Source organism: Mandrillus leucophaeus, unplaced genomic scaffold (genome assembly GCF_000951045.1).
Source record: "Mandrillus leucophaeus isolate KB7577 unplaced genomic scaffold, Mleu.le_1.0 Scaffold507, whole genome shotgun sequence".
Classification (NCBI taxonomy): domain Eukaryota; kingdom Metazoa; phylum Chordata; class Mammalia; order Primates; family Cercopithecidae; genus Mandrillus; species Mandrillus leucophaeus.
Genome location: NW_012105442.1, coordinates 1,440,577 through 1,464,990, shown reverse-complemented (window position 1 = coordinate 1,464,990; position 24,414 = coordinate 1,440,577). Strand labels below are relative to the sequence as shown.

At 39.8% G+C, this 24,414-nt stretch overlaps 1 protein-coding gene across 2 annotated transcripts in view; it reads right to left on the bottom strand.

Moving 5' to 3' along the window:
- Nucleotides 1-24,414, bottom strand: part of RTN4IP1 (reticulon 4 interacting protein 1) — a 59,545-nt gene that overhangs the window by 31,738 nt on the left and 3,393 nt on the right. For both annotated transcript variants that reach the window (XM_011996263.1, XM_011996262.1), the window contains exons 2-5: nt 20,047-20,198; nt 18,676-18,744; nt 16,794-16,918; nt 1,577-1,625 (exon numbers count right to left, since the gene is read on the bottom strand). In XM_011996263.1, coding sequence (XP_011851653.1) covers nt 1,577-1,625; nt 16,794-16,918; nt 18,676-18,744; nt 20,047-20,172 — 369 coding nt within the window. In that variant the 5' untranslated portion in view covers nt 20,173-20,198. The remainder of the gene's footprint in view (nt 1-1,576; nt 1,626-16,793; nt 16,919-18,675; nt 18,745-20,046; nt 20,199-24,414) is intronic.

The following is a 24,414-nucleotide window of genomic DNA, read 5'->3' as shown; positions in this document are numbered from 1 at the left end:
AACCCGGGAGGTGGAGCTTGCAGCAAGCTGAGATCCGGCCGCTGCACTCCAGCCTGGGTGACAGAGCGAGACTCCGTCTCAAAAAAAAAAGATAAAAAATAAATAAATAAAGTTTTTTAATTTTGATGAAGTACAATTTACTGTTTTTCTTTAGTTGCTTGTGCTTTGGGTGTCCTATCTAAAACTCTGTTGCCAAATCTACAATCATGAAGGTTTTCTCTTATGTTTCCTTCTAAGACTTTTTTCCCTTTCCCTGCCTACTCTTCTAAGAGTTTTATGGTTTTAGTTCTTATGTTTAGATCTTTGATCCATTTTGAGGTTTTTTGTTTGTTTTTGTTTTTTGAGACAGTTTCACTCATCACCCAGGCTGGAGTGCATGATCTAGGCTCACTGAAACCTCCGCCTCCTGGGTTCAAGCAATTCTCCTGCCTCAGCCTCCTGAGTAACTGGAATTACAGGCACACGCCACCATGTCCAACTAATCTTTGTATTTTTAGTAGAGACAGGGTTTCACCATGTTGTCCAGGCTGTTCTTGAACTCCTGACCTCAAGTGATCCACCCACCTTGGCCTCCCAAAGTGTAGGGATAACAGGTGTGAACCACCATGCCTGATCTTGAGGGCTTTGTTTTTTTTTTTAATACAATGTGAGGTAGGGGCTCAACTTCATTCTTTTACATGTGGATATCTAGTTGTTTCAGCAGTATTTGCTGGAAGAACTATTCTTTCCCCCATTTAATGGTCTTGCCATTCTTGTCAGAATCAATTGACCACAAAGGTACGGGTTTATTTCTGGATGCTCAATTCTATTCCATTGATCTATAAGTCCACCCTTATGTTTTGATTACTGTAGCTCTGTAGTAAGTTTGAAATCAGCAAGTGTGAGTCCTCCAACTTTATTCTTTTTCAAGATTGTTTGGCTGTTTGGGGTCCCCTGTGATTCCATATGCCTTTTAGGATCCACTTGTCCATTTATGAAAAGCAAAAAGCAGTTGGCATTTTGATAGGGATTGCACTGAATCTATAAATCACTTTGGAGGAGTATTGCCATCTTAACGTTTTGGTGACTGTATTTCTACATACATTTTAGAATCAGCTTACCGATTTCTACATTTTGCAGGCTTTTTTAGCCTGCAACAATTTTGATTGGAAACTAGTATTAGTTTTTGACATTGGCTGTTTCCTACTAAATTGCTAACTTCCATCTACCCATGGCACTGCCCATGGTCTTCCTTCTTAAAAGCTTTCCTACATCTGTTATCAAGGACATCCACACACCCACTCATATTAAACTACTAGAAAGCTTAATGCTTCCTTCTACATTAGAATATTTTCCTTACAGTGAGCTATGATTGTGCCACTGGACTCCAGCCTGGATGACATAGCAAGACTCCATCCCTAAAAAATAATTTTTTAAATAAAAAAGAGAATATTTTCCTCTTACAGAACAAGCTGAAATTACAGTGCATTTACTAGATCTACCTTCTTCTCAGCTTTTAAGGAGAAATAATTTATCTTAATTTATAAATTCATGCAAACAAAATCCTCCTATTCACAAGATTAAAAAATGGTTTTACCTGTATAGCAAAAGTACCAACTCCGCCTGAAGCGCCTAAGATTAGAACACTGCAATGCAAAGGAAACCACAGTTAATGAGAATCTAAAGCAGATATAACTGGATAAATGTTTTCAACATATAACTGGTTGATGATAAAATGATAAATAATTCTAAAAGAAAATAAAGTTATTACACTTCCCGAGATATACTACACAAGGATTTTTATTTTAGGTTCACCAAGAAACTGTAGTTGCTTAAAATTAGACATTCTATGAGCTCTGTACCAAGAATATCAAATACCGAAAATACCAATAATTTGTTGGCTTAAGATAGCTCAGATGGTCCTTTGTAACATCTGCTTGTAATTTTTCCAGGCTAAAATTATTAGAGCTTCCTCTATGAGAGGGAGATTTGGGGCCCTTTTTAGTTTGTTATGCTTAGCTGTTCTCTAAGAAAAATCACATTCCTGACTACATTCTCACCAAAGCGAAATAAACATCTTTTGTTCAGACATGTCAAGTTCATCAACTTTCATAAATGAAAATCAATTCCCATCCTCGATATGGCTTCCTGTTAAGGCAGAGGAATGTGTCCAGCCAGCACAACCATCCTCATACCACATGTTCTTACCATGGTAACTCACGATAGCCCTGAAGACCAAGGTGCTAAGCCTGGATCAGTCAGGGCAGGAGGGATGTGGCGGGACAAGGGTGAAGGGGTGAGGGGTAGGGTAAGGGATGATGAACTCTCTGAAATTGTGAATTTCCTAAAATAACACGTAAAATTTGTGTGATTATGCATATGCTTATTGACAAGGAAGGGAATCTAGACCTATCATCCATTTCCCAAAGAAGTGTGCAATCCAAAAGAGAATCACCGGTCAAAAAACTGCTTTCCACGCTCTTACATTTTATTCTTAAATTAACGTAGAGCTTCAGAGAATTGCCTACTTGGACTGGATGGTTTCAAGTCCCAGAAAATTGTTTGCACTGTGTTTCGGTGTCATGCTACTGATCAAGGTTGAGGAACATTATAAAAAGTGATTGTTTGATATCTGATACTGTATTAGCTAAGGGGATATTGTTGACAGAATTCATGAGAATTCTTTTTATGACAGCTTACAAAAAAACATTTTTCTGAACACTAAGTGGTGGTAGTATATGTCCTATTTAACGTCACCATAAATTGAGCAACTGCTAGTGTGGGTCCCTACTGCCTTGGCTGCTGGAAAGTGCAGGAATTCTGCCACCTATCTCTAGCAAGTACACCAAGTCTTGGAACATGCACTCTATCTATAACCTTAACCCTAGTTTCATTTCATTTTTTTTTCTATCTTGCCCAAATCACAGAAGGCTGTTTGTCACCCTTATTTATAGCTTAAAAGTTACTACTAAAATTTCTGAGCCAGTTGTTCCCTTTGAAATTAAAACCATTAAATGTAATTAAGACAAGTCTCCTTGCAAATTGTGTTCCTTCTAGAAGGGTTTATAATTTCCAAAATTATAAAGACTAGAAGAAATTGTAAAGATCCTGTTGGGGCTCAGAAAGCAATACCCCAGAGTATGTCACTTTGACATGCTGAGTATTTTGAAGTAAAGAAGCAACCTCAGAACGAAGCTCTCTCTGATCTCTCACCATCCCGGCCACGATCTTTCATCCCTTTGTCTCTCCTGAAGTGCAAAGGGAGGATTTTTCTGAAGTTCCCTCAGAAGGAATGCTATTTTCTTGGGCCCCCTCCCTATAATCTCACCAAACACAGAAGATTAACTCACATGAAAGAAGACTAGGTGCCACACCCACAGCCCAGATGAATTTTGTCCTAGGCTACTGTCTGTTCTTTGGGCCCATTCATCTCCTCTCAAAATAATTTACTCTTCTTCTAAAAGTGTCTACATACTCCCCTTCCCTCCACCCTATGAAGAGGGTATTTAGGCATCACCAATTTGGCCCTTCTTTGAGGTTCATAACTTGTGTGATTTCCGTGCACCTACACATTATTACCTGCCCAGGTCTGCTGCCACCAACACTGACAGTGACCCCGCCCCTCAATAGTAAAGCTGCCACACAGCCATGCATGCAGTGCAGAGAGGACCAGTTCTCCCGGGGCCCACAACCACCACTGCTGGCCCTCATGTACACTGACCAGAGTCCTGAGGACTAGTCCACCCAAAGCCTGCCATCCACACCAGCAGCAGGAATGCTATGTAGCGGCATGTGTCACCTAGTGACCTGAGGACCAGACTGCCCAGCATTCCTATGTCCAATAAAAGGGCCCAAGAGGCCAAGCGTAGTGGCTCACGCCTGTAATCCCAGCACATTGGGAGGCTGAGGCAGGCAGATCATGATGTCAAGAAATCGAGACCATTCTGGCCAACATGGTGAAACCCCATCTCTATTAAAATACAAAAATTAGCTGGGCTTGGTGGCGCACACCTGTAGTCCCAGAAGGCAGAGGTAGGAGAATCACTTGAACCCAGAAGGTGGAGGTTGCAGTGAGCTGAGATAGCACCATTGCACTCCAGCCTGGTGACAGAGTGAGATCCTGTCAAAAAAAAAAAAAAAAAAAATTGCCTAACAGCCTCCACAAACTACAGCGTAAGCCATTGAGAAATTCAGACACCACTGATAGTGATCACAGCCAAAGAAATCATACAAAGACGCTGGGTGCGGTGGCTCATGCCTGTAATCCCAACACTTTGGGAGGCCGAGGCGGGCAGATCACGAGGTCAGGAGATCGAGACCATCCTGGCTAACCATCCTGGCTAACACGGTGAAATTCCGTCTCTACTAAAAAAATACAAAAAAAAATTAGCCAGGAGTGGTGGCAGGTGCCTGTAGTCCCAGCTACTCGGGAGGCTGAGGCAGGAGGATGGTGTGAACCTGGGAGGCAGAGGTTGCAGTGAGCTGAGATTGCGCCACTGTACTCCAGCCTGGGCGACAGAGCCAGACTCTGTCTCAAAAAAAAAAAAAAAAAAAAGAAAGAAAAAAAGGAAATCATACAGAGACTACACTACTGTGCTCACCCAGGAACAAAGCCAAAGCACTCTACTCAAACAACACAATAGATACATCTACAGGAAAAAGTACTGGAAGTACTAGCCAGAGCAATCAGGGAAGAGAAAGAAACAAAAGGCATCCAAATTGGAAAAGAGGATGTCAAATTGTCCCTCTTTGCAGATGACATGATCTTACATATAGAAAAAAACAAAAGACCCCACCAAAAACCTCTTAGAATTGATAAACAGATTCATTGAAGTAACACAATACAAAATCAACATACAAAAATCAGTAGCAGCCCGGGGCAGTGGCTCAGGCCTGTAATCCCAACACTTCGGGAGGCTGAGGCAGGCAGATCGCTTGAGTCCAGGAGTTCAAGACCAGCCTGGCCAACAAAGCAAAACCCATCTCTACTAAATACAAAAATTAGCTGGGCATGGTGGCACATGCCTGTAGTCCTAGCTATTTGGGAAGCTGAGGTGGAAGGATCACTTGAGCCCAGGAAGGCGGAGGTTGCAGTGAGCCAAGATCATGCACTGCCCTCCAGCCTGGGTGACAGAACAAAACTCTGTCTCCAAAAAGAAATTTTTTTAAATAAATAAATATAAATAAAAATTTAAAAATCAGTAGCATTGCTACATACCAACAATGAACTAGCTGTAAAAGAAATCAATTTCATTTACAATAACTACCAAAAAACCACTTAGGAATAAATTTAACCAAGGAGGTGGAAGATTTATATAATGAAAACTAGAAACACTGATAAAAGAAATCAAAAAGGGCTGGGCACGGTGACTCACACCTCTAATCCCAGCACTTTGGGAGGCCAAGCAGGAGAGGATCGCTTGAGCTCAGGAGTTCAAGACCAGCCTATCTCAAAAAAATACATATAAATTAAATAAATAGAAGAGAACACAAAAAAATGGACATCCTATGCTCATAGATTGGAAAAATAAATGTTGCTAAAATGACCAAACCACCCAAAGCAATCTACAGACTTTATTCAAGCCTTAACAAAATATCAATGACATTCTTCACAGAAATTTTTTTAAATCCTAAAATTTGCATGGAACCACAAAAGACCCTGAATAACCAAAAGAATATGTGCAAAAATAAAAAAGCAGGAGGCATCACCTTACCTGACTTCAAACTATACCACAAAGCTACAGTAACCAAAACAACATGGTACTGGTATAAAAACAGACACATAGACCAATGGAACAGAATAAAGAACCCAGAAATAAATCCACCTATTTATAGCCAGCTGATTTACGACAAAGGTAACAAGAACTTATGTTGGGGAAATGACAATTTCTTCAATAAATGGTGCTGGGAAAATTGGATATCCATATGCAGAAAAATGGAAACTAGATGCCCATCTCTCACCATATATAAAAACCCACTCAAAATGAATTAAAGACTTAAACATAAGACCTAAAACAAAACTATTAGAAGAAAGCATATAGGAATACAGGCAACAATGATATAGGTAAGACTTCAAAAGCACAGGCAGCAAAAACATTAATAGGACTATATCAAATTAAAAAGCTCTGTACAGCAAATGAAATAACCAACAAAGAGACAACCTGTAGAATGGGAGAAAGTATATTCAAACACTCTACAACCAACAAGGGACTACTACCCAGAATATACAAGGAACTCAAAAAACTCAACAACAACAAAAAACTAGTAATCCAATTAAAAACGTGCAAAGGATCTGAACAAACATTTATCAAAAAGAGAAAAATGATCAAGCATAGGGAAAAAAAAAATGGTGTACATCACTAATAATCAGGGAAATGCAAATTAAAACCACAATGAGATCTCTCACCCTAGTTAGAATGGTTACTACCAAAAAGACAAAAAACAGGGCTTGCTTAGGCAGCACATATACTAAAATTGGAATGACACAAAGACAAGCATGGTCCCTGAGCAAGAATGACATGCAAATTTGTGAAGTGTTTCATATAGAAAAAAGACAAAAAATAAATAAATATCGGAAAAGATGCAGAGAAAAGGGGACTCTTATACATCTTTGGTGGGAATGTAAGTTAGTATAGCCAGTATGGAAAACGGTATGAAGCTTTCTCTAAAAGTAAAATTACCCTAAGATCCAGCAATCCTACCACTGAGTATTTATCCAGAGGAAGGAGAATCAGTAATATCAAAGAGATATCTGCACTCCCATGTTTAATACAACACTGTTTGCAATAGCCAAGATATGGAATCAACTTAAATGTTCATTAACAGATAAACAGATAAAGAAAATGTGGTACATATACACAATGTAATACTATTCAGCCATAAAAAAGAAAGAATGAAATTCTGTCATTCGTGGCAACAGGGATGAGCTTGGAGGACATTATGTTAAGTGAAATAAGTCAGGTATAAGAAGATAAATGCCACGTTTTCACTCAAGGGGGAACTAGACAAGCTTGAGGTAACAGAAGCAGAGTAGAACTGTGGTGTATCAGTCGCTGAGAAGGGTAGCAGGGAGGGAAGAACAGGGTGAAGTCTGTCAACAAATACAAAATTACAGCTAGAGAGGAAGAATAAGTTCTAGTACTCTACAGCACTACAGGGTGAATATAATTAATAATATTTATTGTATACTTTCAAAAAACTCAAAAAGAGGATTTTTAATGTTCCTAACACAAAGAAATAATCAATGTTTGACTTGAAGGATATGCTGATTCTTCTGATTTGATCACTACACATGGTATCCATGTACTGAAATATCACACTACACCCATAAATGTGTACGATTATTACATATCAACTAATATTAAAAGGAAATAAATAAATGTGTATAACTTTTCTCCTCTTAATCTATTATCAGTTTATTTCAGCAGACTCAGTTATAGAACCTTCAGAGGGCAGAGGTAAAGTACCTTTTGCCCTGATAATTTAAACATAGCTTTAGTACTTTCCGAATGAGGGAAAGAAGTATTAAAAGTGCTTCACAAATACATCCAAAAATTAATTCCCCCATGAAATATTTCACCCTCTTACTTTTGTCCATTCTTATAGAAGTGTCGCTAGTCAAATTCTCATTTAAATTCCTCACAGTGTGTTACCTGCACTCTCCAACTTTTCCTGAATGGAAACTCTCACTATTTCCTGAATGGAACTCTCCTCCTCTGAGACCCTGTTCCTCTCATTCTTCCCCCTACATTGCACACACACTGGCCCATTCCTCCACACTCTAGAATGCTATAATTACTTGCTGAGGTCTCCCTTCCCTTGAAGGCCCAAGTCCCAGTTTTCCTCTACAATACCCTTAAAATAGCCTGGAACCTGTTTTCTGTGCCATACATCCTATTTCCCAACCTATTCTGCAAGCTCATAAGGTCAGAGACCTCATATTATGCCCTCCACTGGCCACAGTGCCCTGGATGTAGCAGATGCCCGATCAAAGTTTCTTGACTTTCAAAATCATCCATAGCCAGATGCAGTGGCTTACGCCTGTAATCCAGCACTTTGGGAGGCTGAGGCAGGAGGATTGTTTGAGCCCGGGAGTTGAAGATCAGCCTGGGCAACATCATGAGATCACATCTCTACAAAAAATAAAAAATAAATTATCTAGGTATGGTGGTGCTGAGGTGGAAGGATGGCTTGAGCCCAGGAGTTTGAGGCTGCAGTGAGCTATGATTGTGCCACTGTACTCTAGCCTGGGTGACAGAGTGAGACCTCCTCTCTAAAAAAAGAAAAAAGAAATCATCCAATCACCATTATGTCCTACAATCAAAGCAACAATTGCTACTACCTCAAGTGAGGGGATCGCCTGGCTACTTGAAAGACTGCATTAAAGTTTCTTCCAGTAAAGAAAAGCTTGAAAATAATTTCTAATTCTCTCTCTGTGAATGCTGGATACTAAATATAATGGCTACTTCAGGATCCAACTGCCAAATACATCTCCGACCTCATTATTGTCAGTTCATCTCTTCCCCATAATTCTTGATCCAAAGCAACTTCATTCCCTCAAATAAGAAAGCAAAACTGTTTTCACAGCTGGGCTTAGCAGGAGTGGTTCTGCAATAGCAGCTTCAGTTCCTTGTGCTGCCACCTGATGGCAACCCCAAGCCAAAAGCAGCAAGGAGCAGGCCCAATGAATGCAGCGCTGTTAGGTTATCAAGAAGCCTGAGGACTCCGCATTTTGTGCAGGTTCAAACATATCTTTATTCAAAGTCCCCAAAAGGCCAGTAGGTAAAATAAATTCTCCTTTTTTTGAGATGGAGTCTCGTTCTGTCAGCCAGGCTGGAGTGCAGTGGCACAATCTGGGCTTACTGCAACCTCCGCCTCCCAGGTTCAAGTGATTCTCCTGACTCAGCCTCCCAAGTAGCTGGAACTACAGGTGCCCACCACCACACCTGGCTAATTTTTTTGTGTGTATTTAGTAGAGACGGGGTTTCACCATGTTGGCCAGGCTGATCTGAAACTCCTGACCTCAGGTGATCCACCCGCCTCAGCCTCCCAAAGTGCTAGGATTATAGGCGTGAGCCACCGCGCCTGGTGGCAAAATAAATTTTCATGCCAACAATAAGCCGGTTGGTCTTCTAAGCTCTGAAGTCTTGTGGCTGAACTAAATATTCTTGTTGTATTCGTCACAGCACGTTCAATGCAAAGGGAAGCTACTGCTGTTGCTGACCTCCCAGTGGCCCTTCGCTTAAGTCCTACAGAGTGGGAATACTTTTTACCTAGCTTGCTGTAATGGCCACATTATATATTCGAATCTCATTGAAGTAGAAGCCTATTTGTGATAGTGAAGAAACGTGTGCTGTATTTGTTGGTTTATATAAAGTGCGCAGAAATACTCTACTTGAAAAAAGCACTGTTATTCAAAATTGCCAAGGTTTTTAACTGCATGCCTCCATTACTTCTTAAGTACACACACAGAGCCTCTTTGGAAGTCAGAGGGGATTGTCCTAGTGACAGATATTTTTTAAATATGGGGAAAACATGAATCAGTATTATACTACTTAGGCATTCTTAAACCCTAAAATCTAACTTGCTCTGTCCTTTCTGCCTAATCTCTGAATTCTCCCTAAACATACATTAAGGCACTGAAGCAACGTTGGCTTCTTTCCCATGACTGAGTCACTTTTTATTTGGCATTTGGGCACCTAAGTCCTCTACAATCACAGTTTTCAGTATTGTAATCTTATGAGGTAAGGCACCAACACCTTAGCTGCCTTACAAAAACAACAACAACAACAACAACAAAATATGAAACATGCTACAAAACTTAATCTGAATAAGCGGAAAAATACAGCTACAAAACAAATCAACCAAAGGAGACCAAGATAGCCTAGATTTGTGTGTCCTCTTCTTCTAAGACTCTGTAATTCATGTTGACATTCCCCAATTTACAGAAGAGTTTGTGTGTGAATTAAATGTTTAGAAAGTTAAACACATTTTCCCAAGAAAACAAAGCTATTTATATATCTTGGTAAGGTGGCCAGGGTAAGCCATTTATGAAGGTTAGTTAACCCATAATCGATGAAGAACTTTATACACAGGATAACAATGGCTTTGTTATCTGAAGTGTATTCAGAATTTCAACCGGGGTACTGGGAATGTATCCCCCCAAATGGGATAGGCAGTGGGAACCATCCCAAATCACTGGTTCCCTCAATCATCTGCAGAAGCAGATAGAGGGAAGAAATGCATGTGATAGGCTGGGCGCGGTGGCTCACGCCTGTAATCCCAGCACTTTGGGAGGCCAAGGCAGGTGGATCACCTGAGGCCAGGTGTTCAAGACTAGCCTGGCCAACATGGTGAAACCCATCTCTACTAAAAATACAAAAATTAGCCAGGCGTGGTGATGGGCACCTGTAATCCCAGCTACTCAGGAGGCTGAGGCAGGAGAATCATCTGAACCCAAGAGGCAGAGGTTGCAGAGAGCCGAGATCACACCACTGCACTCCAGCCTGGGCGACAGAACAAGACTCAGTCTTACAAAAAAAAAAAACAGAAAAGAAATGCTTGTGATGGGTGACAATAGAGCATAAGACAGAGAGAAGTAGTGTGGTCAGAGAAGGATTTACTCATGGAGCCAACGAAGCTGAAGTCCTTCACTTACACAAGGCGCAGAGAGAAGCTCTAGCAATATATTTACATAGACATATGTTTTTGTAAAATTTGTAAAAGATATGCTAACCACAATCAGTTAAGATTGGTCTTTTTTCACTCTTACTCATTAGTCTTGCTTTCTTGTCAGGTGATACTAGATCTGGCTAAAGGGAAGTTGATTGGAAATACACTTGTTTGGGGTTTAGTAGAAAATACTGATGTGGTTCGTAGTCACTTCTGTGTAGAGTGAAGTTATTCCTAGGTGTCTAAGTTTAAGAAATGCCTTCCAGGAATTTCTTCCTACCTCTCACTAACTAAGTCAACTCACCTAAGCAACATGACATTTCCTTAAGGCTGTGTATCACTGTGCCCAGCACAGGGTCATGTGAGTAGTGAAGGAGAAAGTTAAACAAGGTTTGAAATGTACAAAGCCAGAAGCTAGTCTGTGGAAAATTCTTCCAATTAAAAAAATGTAAGAATTTACAAGACAACACTATATAGAAGAGGTTAACAACAAACTAGTTAATCACGATTGTCCATTAAAATACAATAGTATTTTAGGCTTATCACTACACAAGAAAACGTGAAATGCCTTGAAATCTGTAAACCAAAAATAAAATTCTAAGGCCCCAGCCATCTGAATGGACTCTTCTTCTTGGCCAAGGACATTGCCTGAAAATCTAGTTCTGCTCATGATGGGAGAGGAGGTTGCAGGCCTCATTATACCCCTGCAGCATTAACATCAACACAGACCTTCAATCTGCTAGGAAATATTTACAGTCTATTCTCTCTAAAGCCAGCTACTTAGAGGTTTCATCTGCATGATAAAACCTAGGTCTCTACAACCCCTTATCTGAACCCAGACATTCCATTCTACTTATAATAAATTTTTCAACCAACTGCCAATCAGAAATTTTTAAAATCTACCTATCACCTGGAAGCCCACCCCTCTTCAACAGGTCTCACCCTTCAAGATCAGACCAATGTAAATCTTATGTGTATTGATGAGTGTACTGTCTTCCAAAAATATATAAAAGCAAGCTGCACCCTGACCACCTGGGGTGCATGCCATCCTGAGGCTGTGTCACAGGTGTGTCCTTAACTTTGGCAAAATAAACTTTCTAAATTGACTGAGACCTGTCTCAGATATTTTGGGTTCACAAATCTTATAGCTCATATATAAGAGGAACTTGGAAGTTACTGTTCCAAATTTGACAACAATCTTACATTTTACTTGACACGAACAATAATGAGTAGTGCTGGGGAAGGTGAGAGAGCAGGGTTTATGAACAATGTCAGGTTTTGGCTTAGGGTAAACCACAATTAACTGACATTAGGATTACAGAGGAAGAGTTAGGGTGGTAGTTGGTAAGTCTTGTTTTGCTCAAGTTGAGTTTGAGATATAAAGAGAACATCTAACTGGAATTCAGTAAGAGGATAGAGTTAGAAATACAGATCTGCAAGTTACCAAACTATAAGGAGAAGCTGGGAGTAGATGAGATAACCTTGGGAAACAAAAAGGAAGAATAGAGTGGAACACTGGGAAAACAGCATATTTAAAGGGCTGGAGGAAGAAGTGGGGGTTTCTAAAAGTGACAAGAAATGGTCAACAACAAAAAAAGAAAACTTAGAAGTCTTAATGTCCCTGAAACCATACAAAAAGTAAGTATTTAGGAAGTGGTCAACAATGCCAGATACTTCAGAGAGGTGAAATTAAAATAAAAACTGAAAAATGTCTTTGGGCTTGGCAACTTAAGTCACTTAAGTTAGCTACGACCCCAGTGAGGGCAGGTGCAATTGAAATGCAAGGCTAGAAGCTAGATTATAGTCCACTGAAGAGTAAATGACTTCTAAACCTCACAAGACAGTTAACCCAGTCACTTAGAAACCTATTGTGTAAAACACAAATTTCCAGGAGTGAGGTTTTTGCTCTTCTTTTAAGTGCCCCCCCACCACTCAGGACTCCCTGGAAAATAGACCCTGAAGCAAAGGAAGATTCATTTCCATCACACTGACCAAGCCAGAGCCTGCACTCTCACTCTCCTTGCCTCCTCAACCCCATACTTTGTTTATGCAAGAAAACAGCAGGGGCTTCTTTCTACTTCCCCTTACCCCACTAACAATACAACCCAGTCAGGTGCAAATGAAAACTCAAAGTCCAAAAGGGTAATGGGCTTGGGGAGTGGGAAGAAACAGGTGGTGGTGGGGTGAAGAAAAGGCCTTAGAATGCATTTGAAAGAAGAAGGCTGTCGTTTTAATATAAGCATGTTGGTAGGGAGTAAACCCAATGCTTTCAAGTTTGGGCCTAATTCTATAATTCTATAACAGAATTAATCAGATGCCTAATTTACACTTACATGACAAAATTTTACTGCCATAAAGCCTAATACCAAAAAAAGAAAAAAGTATTCCTAAATTCACTTCATTGAGTTGCAAGTATACACACTTTAAAAGAGAAATTTATTTTGTGGAGGAGGAATAGTTCAATTCCTAACTCTGTCGCCCAGGCTGGAGTGCAGTGGCACGATCTCGGCTCACTGTAACCTCCGCCTCCCAGATTCAAGCGATCCTCCTACCTCAGCCTCCTGAGTAGCTGGGACTACAGGCATGCAACACCACACCTAACACCTTTTAATACTTCTGTCAAACAGAGTGAAGTACAACTTTCCCAGCAAGACATGAATTTCAGGCAGAGCATGAAATATTCAAGTGTACCCGTGACACTACCAATAAATAAAACCATCAAATCTTACCATATTCAAAAAAATCTGGTTGTAACAACTTTTAAAAAAAATTTCTACTTATTTGAGAGCCCTAAGTTATCGATGTGTTCCTACTGAACAAATCATGAAGAAACTACAGATGGACTGATAAAAAGGAAATAATTTTGACTTGACATTTTCTTTTTCTCTTTTTTTTTGTTTTGAGATGGAGTCTTGCTCTGTCAACAGGCTGGAGTACCGTAGTGGCACAATCTCAGCTCACTACAACCTCCAACTCTGTGGTTCAAACGATTCTGCCCCAGCCTCCCGAGTAGCTTGAACTACAGGTGTGTGCCACCACATCTAGCTAATTTTTGTATTTTTAGTAGAGACGGGGTTTCACCATGTTGGCCAGGATGGGCTCGATCTCCTGACCTTGTGATCCACCCACCTCGGCCTCCCAAAGTGCTGCGATTACAGGTGTGAGCCACTGCGCCTGGTCTCACTTGATATTTTCTAATGATATCAGTGTGTGGACAAAATGACAGTATTACACGACATCAAGAATAAACTATCTCCTTGGTTCACTGATACTCAGCTGCTGCAGAAAAGTAACTACAGAACAAAGGGGAAAAAAGGTAAACATCATCAAACCCTTAGAAAGATTTTTCCTAATTTCAAATAAGCTGTTTGCTATAAAGAAATCCTATAAAATCTTCCAAGGTGCTGATAGGTGTTTTTGTCATTGTTATTTTTGGCTTTTCTTTAATTAACTGATTAGAAGAAAAAGACTATTCATCTTTGATAACAAACACTGACCTGCTTTGTGCAGACTAAGGCATGCCTTAATGCCAATAGCTAACAGAAAAGGAACAGTTATTGCTTAGCATATTGAAGCCAAAATATGCTCCATCGATCACAATGAATAGTCAAACGGAAAATCCACTTTGGACACTGGAACTTCTGACTTTAGGTACAATAAAATCTCATTACAGAATTTCTTCATTAAAAGTATTTTTACAGTATTTTAAGATGCTCACATCTCTCATGTGATTCTCACAAATAAACAGTTAAAAGAGGTAGGCCATTATTATAACCCATGTGTAGTAATTTCAGTAAACCGAAATTTCTGAGAGCAGCAAGTACCAAGTGCTATGGTCTGAATGTTTGTAATGTTTGTGTCCCACCAAAATTCATATGTTGAAATCCTAACCCCCAGAGTGATGGTATTAGGAGGTGGGGTGATTAGGTCATGCAAGCAGAACCCTCATGAATGGGATTCATGCTCTTATAAGAAAGAGAGACCCCAGGGATATCCTCACCCCTTCCAGAATATGAGGACAAGCGAGAAAGCACTGTTAAAGAACAGAAAGTCGGTCCTCACCAGACACAAAATCTGATGTCACCTTGAGCTCAGGCTTCCCAGCCTCCACAACTGTAAGAAATAAATTTCTCTTGTTTCTAAGCCACCAGTTTATGGTATTTTGTCATAATAGCCTGAACGGACTAAGACAGCGAGGTCTCACTGTGCTCGCTGAGTCACTCAGGACAAATGCGTCCTACAGGTCACAACATGTGAATGCAGCAGAAGTTCATGATGTGAATTACTGAGACTCTTTACAGTGGGTTTCATTCTAGATTGGTTAACATGGGGCTCAATCAATGAACAGACCCAACTCAATATAACATATCATCACATAATAAGGTCTAAAATTTTCCATTTCTCAAAGCTCTCCTCAAAACCTACACTGTCCTATACTCATAAACTCAGAGGAAACCACAAAGAGGCCATAAATAAATAGCATGTGGTCACCTGGTTAGTTAATGGCAGAATAGGACCCAGGGCTCCAACTTCCCAGTTCCAGGCCATTGTTGCTTAAACAGAAGATAACAGAGTACCAAAGAATTACCCACAAAGCCAACAATAAACTGAGGACTCACACCAATGTCTCTGAAAAGAGACAGATCTTTGCCTCTAAATTTTTTAATTTTTTCTTATCTTCTAAATTGTTTTTTACAGTATATTAAAAGTAGATCCAGAGAGCCCTGAACCAGTAAAAGAAGTGAGAGGTCTCTAACAATAGTGCACATATAGTCACGCAGGCATAGAAAACTTAATGTTTTTAAGGGAAAAAACAAAACAATAAAACAATGCTGTTGGAGAGTCTACAATTACAATACAGGTCTAAAAATCTTCAATAAGGTTTTCGCAAGGTTATTAGCTAAGAGAAACCAGTAGAAAAATCTATGTGGTCAAAACTAATTTAATTTAAACAAAGTGTTGATCAAAATGGCAACTTCAAGAAAGATAAGCCACAATAGCTTAAAAAGTAAACAGCATTGACCTTTAGAATAAATATTTACCTTGAATTTTAAGATAAAGGGCAGCACCTCATTAGATGAATAGCTTTCATAAGCTTTCAAAAACACAGCTATTAAACTTTCATTAAATTTAATGCTCTATCACCCAACACATTAAAGTACAATGTTTCGTAATGATAGAACAGAATCACACAGACTTTAGTTATGTTACCAGCACAATCCTTAGTAATAAAAAAAACTAGGTTATTTATTATAGTTTGACCTACAGCTCTTTCCTTCAATTGTTAAATGGTTCTTAGTGTGTAGTTTTCTCAACAAAATACAAAATCATCATTTTTCTCTACGATGGCAACTTTCTAAAATACAAAGAACACCATAATCTCCTTGCTAACAATAGTAGCCACCATTTACTGAGTGCCTCCTATGTGCCATAAACTGTGTCACCAGTTTAATGTGCATTACCTCATTTAACCTTCAAAACAAAACTCATTAAAAAGTGAATGAGTGGGTCACCCAGCTGGAAAGCAACAGAATCCAGATACAAACTCAAGTACATCTGAGACATTTCTGGTCACCATGTTGCTGCTAACCCAAATGAGCACACGCTCAAGGCACTGGGAAATCAGAATTCACCTAATGGATATTAGGCATTGAGACTGAGAGAACTTAAGAATATTCAATAGTTTTGCAGTCTCTTTATAGAAATATGCAAGTGTGAGAATAACTCCTGGGAGAGGTAGGGAAAAACATTTTCACCTTGACATCATTCTTTAGAAACTGTATGGGATGATTCCTAACCTTTTTAGGAATTTGATAAAAAAAAAAAAAAAGATATGGATCTTCTTCCTAAAGAATCACATGTAAAATTTTGCATTATTTTAGAAGGTTCAGACTCCTAAAGTCCATTTCATCCACACATCTCAGTTAAAAAATTTCCAACTGATTGGGCTGAAAATCTACAGAATGAAGCTAAGAAAATGCAAACTGACACAAATAGAGTGCTTTGGAAATTGTTTTCAAATGTTAGTACAGCTCTGTTCATGTAAATGATACTAAATTTCAAAGCTCTAACAAATCTACTGCAAGGAACTCACAGAAGGAAAGAAAAGAAGTTTAGATGCTGCCACTGACTGATACACTTACCGTTTTCCTGCGCAATTCTTGTCATTCAGGCCACCAACTTTGTTTATGGCAGACCAGGCTGTGAGAGCCACATATGGCAAAGAGGCAGCTTGAGTATGAGTGAGTGATTTGGGTTTGTGAGAGACCTACATTTGAAGACAACAGTCAAAAATAAGCAATGACTTGCAAACCTCTGCACACAATTAAGCACATTTACCTTCACAGGAATCCAGCTGACCCTTGAACAACAGGGGTTTGAATTGTGCAAGTCCAACCCCTCTTCTTCCTACTCTTCCTCTTTCTAGTAACATGAAGACAACAAGGATGAAAATCCTTATGATGATCCACTTAATGAACAGTAACTATACCTTTCTTTATGATTTTCTTAATAACATTTTTCCTAGCTTCCTTTACTGTAAGAATACAGTATATAATATACATAACACATTCTAGCTTCCTTTATTGTAAGAATACAGTATATAATATACATAACATATTCTAGCTTCATTTATTATAAGAATACAGTATATAATATACATAACATATAAAATATGTGTTAGTTGACTTTTTTGAGACACAGTCTTGCTCTGTCGCCCAGGCTGGAGTGCAGTGGTGCAATCTCGGCTCACTGCAACCTCCACCTCCCAGGTTTAAGCGATTCTCCTGCCTCAGTCTTCCAAGTAGCTGGGACTACAGGCAGCTCCCACCACGCCTGGCTAATTTTTGTATTTTTAGTAGAGACAGGGTTTCACCATATTGGCCAGGCTGGTCTTGAACTCCTGACCTTGTGATCCACCCACCTTGGCCTCCCAAAGTGCTGGGATTACAGGCGTGAGCCACTGCACCCCGCCTTAGTTGGCTTTTCATGTTATCAGTAACGCTTCTGGGTAACAGTAGGCTATTAGCAGTTAAGTTTTAGGGGAGTCAAAAGATGTAGGTGCATTTTAAAAGGGGTAGGTGCACCAACTCCTGCATTGTTCAGGTGTCAACTGTATTTTCATAGATAAATCTATAAAATTATTCCAGTTCAGTGTTTATTGCATACCTTACTCCAAGATTATCCTTAATAAATATTGTATAGCTCTGTTGCATACCTTGGAGTAGGGTATGCATATGCATATGCATACACTACTCCAAGATTATCCTAATAAATATTGTATAGAATAGCTCTACCTGCCTCACAGATGTTCAATAATGTTATGTAGGCTACATTATCAGATATAACTACTTCATTGTTTATAAAAACTACTTTGTTTATAACTTCATTGTTTATAAAAAGACCACATCAATATTCCCATTTGTCTTGAAGTAAATCCAAATAAACCTTGAACTCTCAAAAACACATCCTAATTAGTTTTTGAGATCAGCTGTTTCCTTTACTCTCATTTTCTGGAAAGGAAATCTTTCTAGATTTTCTCTAATCTCAGTAACAACCTTTTTCCCCTTCCTGCCCTCCCTTCTGTAGCCAATTTCCTCAATGTTAACCCCTTTCTCTCTATTCAATTTGTCGGTCTCCTGACTGCATTTGATTAGACTCCTGTTTTTAAAGTTATTCAAAACCACTGGACATTTCCATGTCTCCATTGATGACTAATCCACCCCCTCTACTGCCTATATCTGCTTTCAACTATTTATCTAGGGTAAAACCAAGCAACACAGCAGGGTTCTAGGTCTCATTCCAAATCCCTGCTCAATGAGAGAAAAACAGCTATGTTAGCAGGCAGTGTTACTGAATGGCATCAAATACTTTTTTAATCTCTCAAAAATTCCTATATTCTATATTATCTCTTTATAAACTGCCCCATGAAACATAAACTAGAACTGAAAAACACCAATTATTTCCCAGATATTTGCCAGTCTTTGTTTAAACTTTCTAATGCATTTCAGCAGAGTTGTAAGTTACCTCATTCCCACTGACTACAACAAACTCTGAAAGAGTGCCTTGTTTCCAAGGAGGAACTGCAGCCCAGACCTGAAACACACACACACAGACAGCTTCATTAGAAACACAGGTATTCTCTGACCAAAGCTAAGCATGAAGGTGTTCCCTAATATATACCCTGTGCTGTGAAAAACACGGAAGTCGGCACTACACCAAGCAGGAGTGTTATTTTCATGATATAAATGTATTACTTAGTATGATTCTGATTTATCAAGTCAAACCACACTGGAAGCAGATGCCAGCATATCCTGCTGCATTTACTGACTACTTTGAGTACCAGTAAGACCACAGTCTCTGGGGTTTGAGTCCTGGCTCCACCACTTATTAGTTAGGAGACCTCTTTAGAGCTTGGCTTCCTCATCTGTAAACTGGGCCTAACTTTATCTACCTCAGAGGGACTAAATGACATATTTTATAAAAAGCAACCAGAACAGTGTTAGCTATGATTATGAACTATCATTTCTTGGTACAAAAGTTCAAAGTGACAAGTGATAGGTGATTATACCAAACTTAAACTATTTTAAAGCCATCTAATCCATAAGGTAAAAATTGTCATTTAAAGGCCCTTTCAAGGAAAAAATACCCTAATCCTACATATTTTAAAGTCTTGCATTTCTTAAGTACTAAATTTAGAAAACACAAACTCAAGTAGAGTCAACATATTTCGGAACTGTTTGTGAAAAAATGTAACAACAGAACCAAAAAAGTGACAGTTCTAGTCAAAGCTCAGTACTTTTGTTGAAAACAAGAAAACAGGTCAACAGCATAGAATATACTTCTGAAACAGAATGAAATTTGCACATTTAGTAAAGGAATATGTGGGAGTTCAGTCAGGGTGGTGGGAAAAATTGTTAAGACGAAAAATTGTAAAGTTACAGGAAGGAGACACAAACCTACTTGGAAGGCCGGGGGTGTTGCACAGCTTCAGTAAAAGATTTGGCTGAAAGCAGCCTAATCCTCTTTACTGTGAGTGGACAGCAATGGAGCAAATAACTAGGGAATGTGGGGCAGTTTATCTAAATAGTTTGCTTACTCACATGTTCCTAAGACCAACCTTTGTTCTTTCATGGGTGCATGATTGCTCTCTACTGGACAGTGGGCAATGTTAATTACCCTATAGTGGTATTTACTCGAGACCTTCATCGTTTAATCCGCACTAAATAAATGTGAACTTCCTCAGTTTATGGGGTGGATGCTGCAGATTCAGGGAGCAGAGACCTCTTAGCTGCACTGACAGGCAAAATATCTGTGTCAGTGTACATCTCTCATCCATCGCTGGATCGGGGTCTATGGGTTGGACCCCTGCAGGAATAGTGGCATTCCCGAACTCACCTCATCTCCAGGCTTGAAGTATTTCACATCAAGCCCACATTCCATCACCACGCCAGAGACATCCCGACCCAGAGTCAGAGGAAATTCTTCTCCTTTGATTTTCATGTGTAAAGGATCACGCTTCATATTTAAAGCTGTAGCTCCATAACCACCTGTAAAATAAAAACACAATTTATCTGTTTCCTCCAAATGTAAGTATGAAATGCTTTTAAAACTACTACAGGGTTATAGTCCAGTACAATTTTAGGTCTTTAAGATGTAGATTATAAATCATTCTATTACAAAGACACATGCAAGTATATGTTCACTGCAATAGTATTCACAATAGCAAAGACATGGAATCAACCTAACTGCCCAACAATGATAGACTGGATTAAAAAACTGTGGTACATACACACCATGGAATACTATGCAGTCACAAAAAGGAACAAGATCATGTTCTTTCCAGGGACATGGATGGAACTGGAGGCCATTATCCTTAGCAAACTAACACAGGAACAGAAAACCAAATACCACGTTTTCACTTATAAGTGGGAGCTAAATGATGAGAACACATGGACACGTACAGGGGAACAACACACACTGGGGTTTTTCAGAGGGTGGAGGGTGGGAAGAGGAAGAGGATTAAGAAAAATAACTAGTGGGTATGAGGCTTAATACTTGGGAGAGGAAATAATCTGTACAACACACCCCCATGACACAAGCTTACCTATGTAACAAACCTGCACTTGTACCCCGAACTTAAAAGCTTTTTTAAAAAGTAATCAACCTTATAATTTTTTGCCAATACATGGGAAAGCATAAAAAGATGGATTTATTTTCTTTAAAAGAAAATTTACTTGGAAAATGATAATCACTTATTAAACTAAAGCCACCATTGTTCAAAATATTTTTGAAATTCAAATTTTGAAATTGTCTTCAGAACTTTTAGTATTATTTTTTATACAGTTTTGCTTTGTTCTTCGAAGAGTATGTCTTTATTAACGTATTCATTCAGGAACTTTTTTTTCCCTTTTTTTTTCTTTTTTTTAAGAGATGGAGTCTAGCTCTGTCACCCAGGCTGGAGTGCAGTGGGGTGATCTCGGCTCACTGCAAGCTCCATCTCCCGGGTTCACGCCATTCTCCTGCCTCAGTTTCCTGAGTAGCTGGGACTACATGCGCCTGTCACCACGCCCAGTTAATTTTTGTATTTTTAGTAGCGACGGGGTTTCATCGTGTTAGCCAGTATGGTCTCAATCTCCTGACCTTGTGATCCGCCTGCCTCAGCCTCCCAAAGTGCTGGGATTACAGGCGTGAGCCACAGCGCCCGGCCTATGAACTTTTTAAACAACAAAATATTTGGTGCCATGTCTGGTGAAGATAAATGTTTAAGCTGTTTGAAGTTAATAAATAAATAAGGCAAGAATATAAAGTATTTGATGCTGACAATAGTTTATGAGTAATGATCCCCACATCCTTAAAAATATTTCCAGAACAACATCTTTGAAATAAATTGGAATAAATTCCTGAGTGAAGAAAAGCCACTTGGCTGCATCTGTTCTGACGTGTAAAATCAAGTTGTTTTATTATACATCTTTTTATTTATTTAATTTTTTTGAGACAGGGTCTTGCTCTGTTGTCAGGCTGGAGTGCAGTCGCGCAATCTCGGCTCATTGCAACCTCTGCCTCCCGGGTTCAAGTGATTCTCCTGCCTCAGCCTCCCAAGCAGCTGGGATTACAGGCACACACCACAGCCAGCTAATTTTTGTATTTTTAGTAGAGATGGCATTTCACCGTTTTGGCCAGGATAGTCTCAATCTCCTGACCTCATGATCCGCCCACCTCGGCCTCCCGGGGTGCTGGGAGTATAGGGAGCCACCATGCCTGGCCTATTTTATTTATTTTTTTAAGAGATGAAGCCTCACTCTGTTGCCCAAGTGCAGTGATGTGATCTTGGCTCACTGCAACCTCCACTTCCTGGGTTCAAGCCATTCTCATGCCTCTGCCTCTGGAGTAGCTGGGATTACAGGTGAGTGCCACAACGTCTGGCTAATTGTTGTAGAAACAGGGATTCGTCATGTTGGCCAGGCTGGTCTCAAACTCCTGGGCTCAAGCGATCCACCCACCTTGGCCTCCCAAAGTGTTGGGATTACAGGCATAAGCCACCGCACCTGGCCCATATCTTTTTATTTTTAAGAATATTTATAGGCCAGGTGCCGTGGCTCACACCTGTAATCCCAGGACTTTGGGAGACCAAGGTGGGAGGATTGCTTGAGTTCAGGAGTTCAAAACCAGCCTGGGCAACATAGCAAGGCCTCGTCTCTACTAAAACTTTGAAAAATTAGCCAGGCATAGTGGTACATGCCTGTTGTCCCAGCTACTCAGGAGGCTGAGGCAGGAGGATTGCTTGAGCCAAGGAGTTTGAGACTGCAGTGAGCCATGGTCACACCACTGCACTCCAGCCTGGGTGACAAAGCAAAGCTCTGTCTCAAAAAAAAAAAAAAGAAGAAGAAGAAGAATATTTACATAAATATCAGCTAAATAAAACTGAAAACATTCTTTTAATTACAATTTTTTTTGTTCAAGTAAATTTGCTACTGTATAATAATCCAGAGTAATTTATTACATGGCTTCCACATATAACGTGACTTTTCTCAGACCCAAAAGTACCTGCTATTCTCTCTTCTGCCTGACATTTTTCTGAGAACATGTCTGCCATGTGAGGCTCTCCATGATAGGCACCCTGCCTACCTCTCCAGGGTCATGTACCACTCACTCCCTGCCTCACAACGCATGCTCCAGTCACTAACCCGTTCTGTACATCTCCCCTTGCCCTGCACCCACTCCTATGGGCAATCCATTAGATCTTAGGTATGAGGAGAAAGCAGCAAAGGAGCCTAAGGAGGCAGTTTAAAGACGTTCAATGCTGCTGACAGGAGAGACAGGTTTTCAAATAAGGTCCAAAGCTGCTAAGAGGCTTTAAAACAAACAAACAAACAAGCCTGGATCTAACAACATGCAGACCTTTGGTAACCCTGCCAGGAGCAGCTGCTGTGTCGTGTGCTTTTGAGAGAATGGGAAATAAGGGACTGGAGACCATGAGAAGACAGAACCCTCTTTAAAATAGTTTTGTTGTAAGGGGAGCAGAGAAATGGAATAGTAGCTCGAAGTGGCAACTAGGATGGACAGAGGACTTTTGAGTGGCTTTTTTTTCCTTCTTCTTAAGAAAGGAGAAATAATAGCAAGTCTGTATGCTAATGGGGATGATCCAGTAGAAAAGAAAAGATTGATGATGCAGGAGATAACTGCTGGAATGATATCCCAGAGTAGGTGAGAGGGGATGGGATTAGAAACACAAGCTAAGGGCTGGCTTTCTGTGAAAGCAGTGACAGCTGATCCATATAGCAGGAGGGAAGGTAGAAGATTCAGAGAGAGATGCTGACAGGCGGGTAGCTTGCATGAGTTGTGTTTGTAATAAAAAATCAAGACACATGGGATCAAGTGTTTGAAAGGTGGGAAAGTCCCAGAAAATCTAAGCTGATGGCCATTATACCAACATTACACATTTGCCATCTGGCTAGTTAGGATTATACTCTGTCAGGGGGAAAACAAAAACAAAAACAAAAAACTTCACCTGTAATATTCACAAAAGTCACGTGCTTCACTTTTCCTGTCTTACAATCCTTTTCCACTGTTAAAGATAATTAAACAATTATTCACTGAAACCGCTATGTGGTTTGAACAACAGAAGTGGACATTTAGCCATGTCAAACTTTAGCTGCTGTTTAAGAGCTGCAGAAAGGTTTCAGTCCTCTTTGAGGTACAGAGACTGCAGCTCAAGGTTGTTTCTAGTTTTCTTGGTCCCCTGATATGCTAATGCATCAACTGAGTAGCCTTGGCTCACTGGTACTATCTAACAAGACCCTGACCCCAGAATGTAGTCAGCTGGCAGTTAGTAATTGAGAATCTGTTTGGTGACACGGATAACTGAATGGGGCCCTTAAGTGTCCCATCCCATTGACAGGGGTTGTCACCTTGACTTGTTCAGAGAGTTGGGCCAATGTGAAAAATCCTAAATCTGTCATCAGTTTAAAGACGTTAATCCCATCTAAAGACACCAAACTTTGTTGGTATGATGCTGTTGGCTGCATTTTTTCCCCACGTAAAAATTCTTCATTTCTTTAGCCATTTCTATGATTTATTATTTTATGTCCAACAGTAGTGGCCATCTCCAGAAAAACAGCCAGTCTTCATCTCTCAAATAAAATAGACATGTCTCTTGCTTTCTTGTCAAGGGAAATAACTGCTTCCTACAGTTTACAATCTTCTACTCATTATTTTATTTCCCCAAGCTACTGTTTCAGATATCTTCTGCAACGACAATAACAT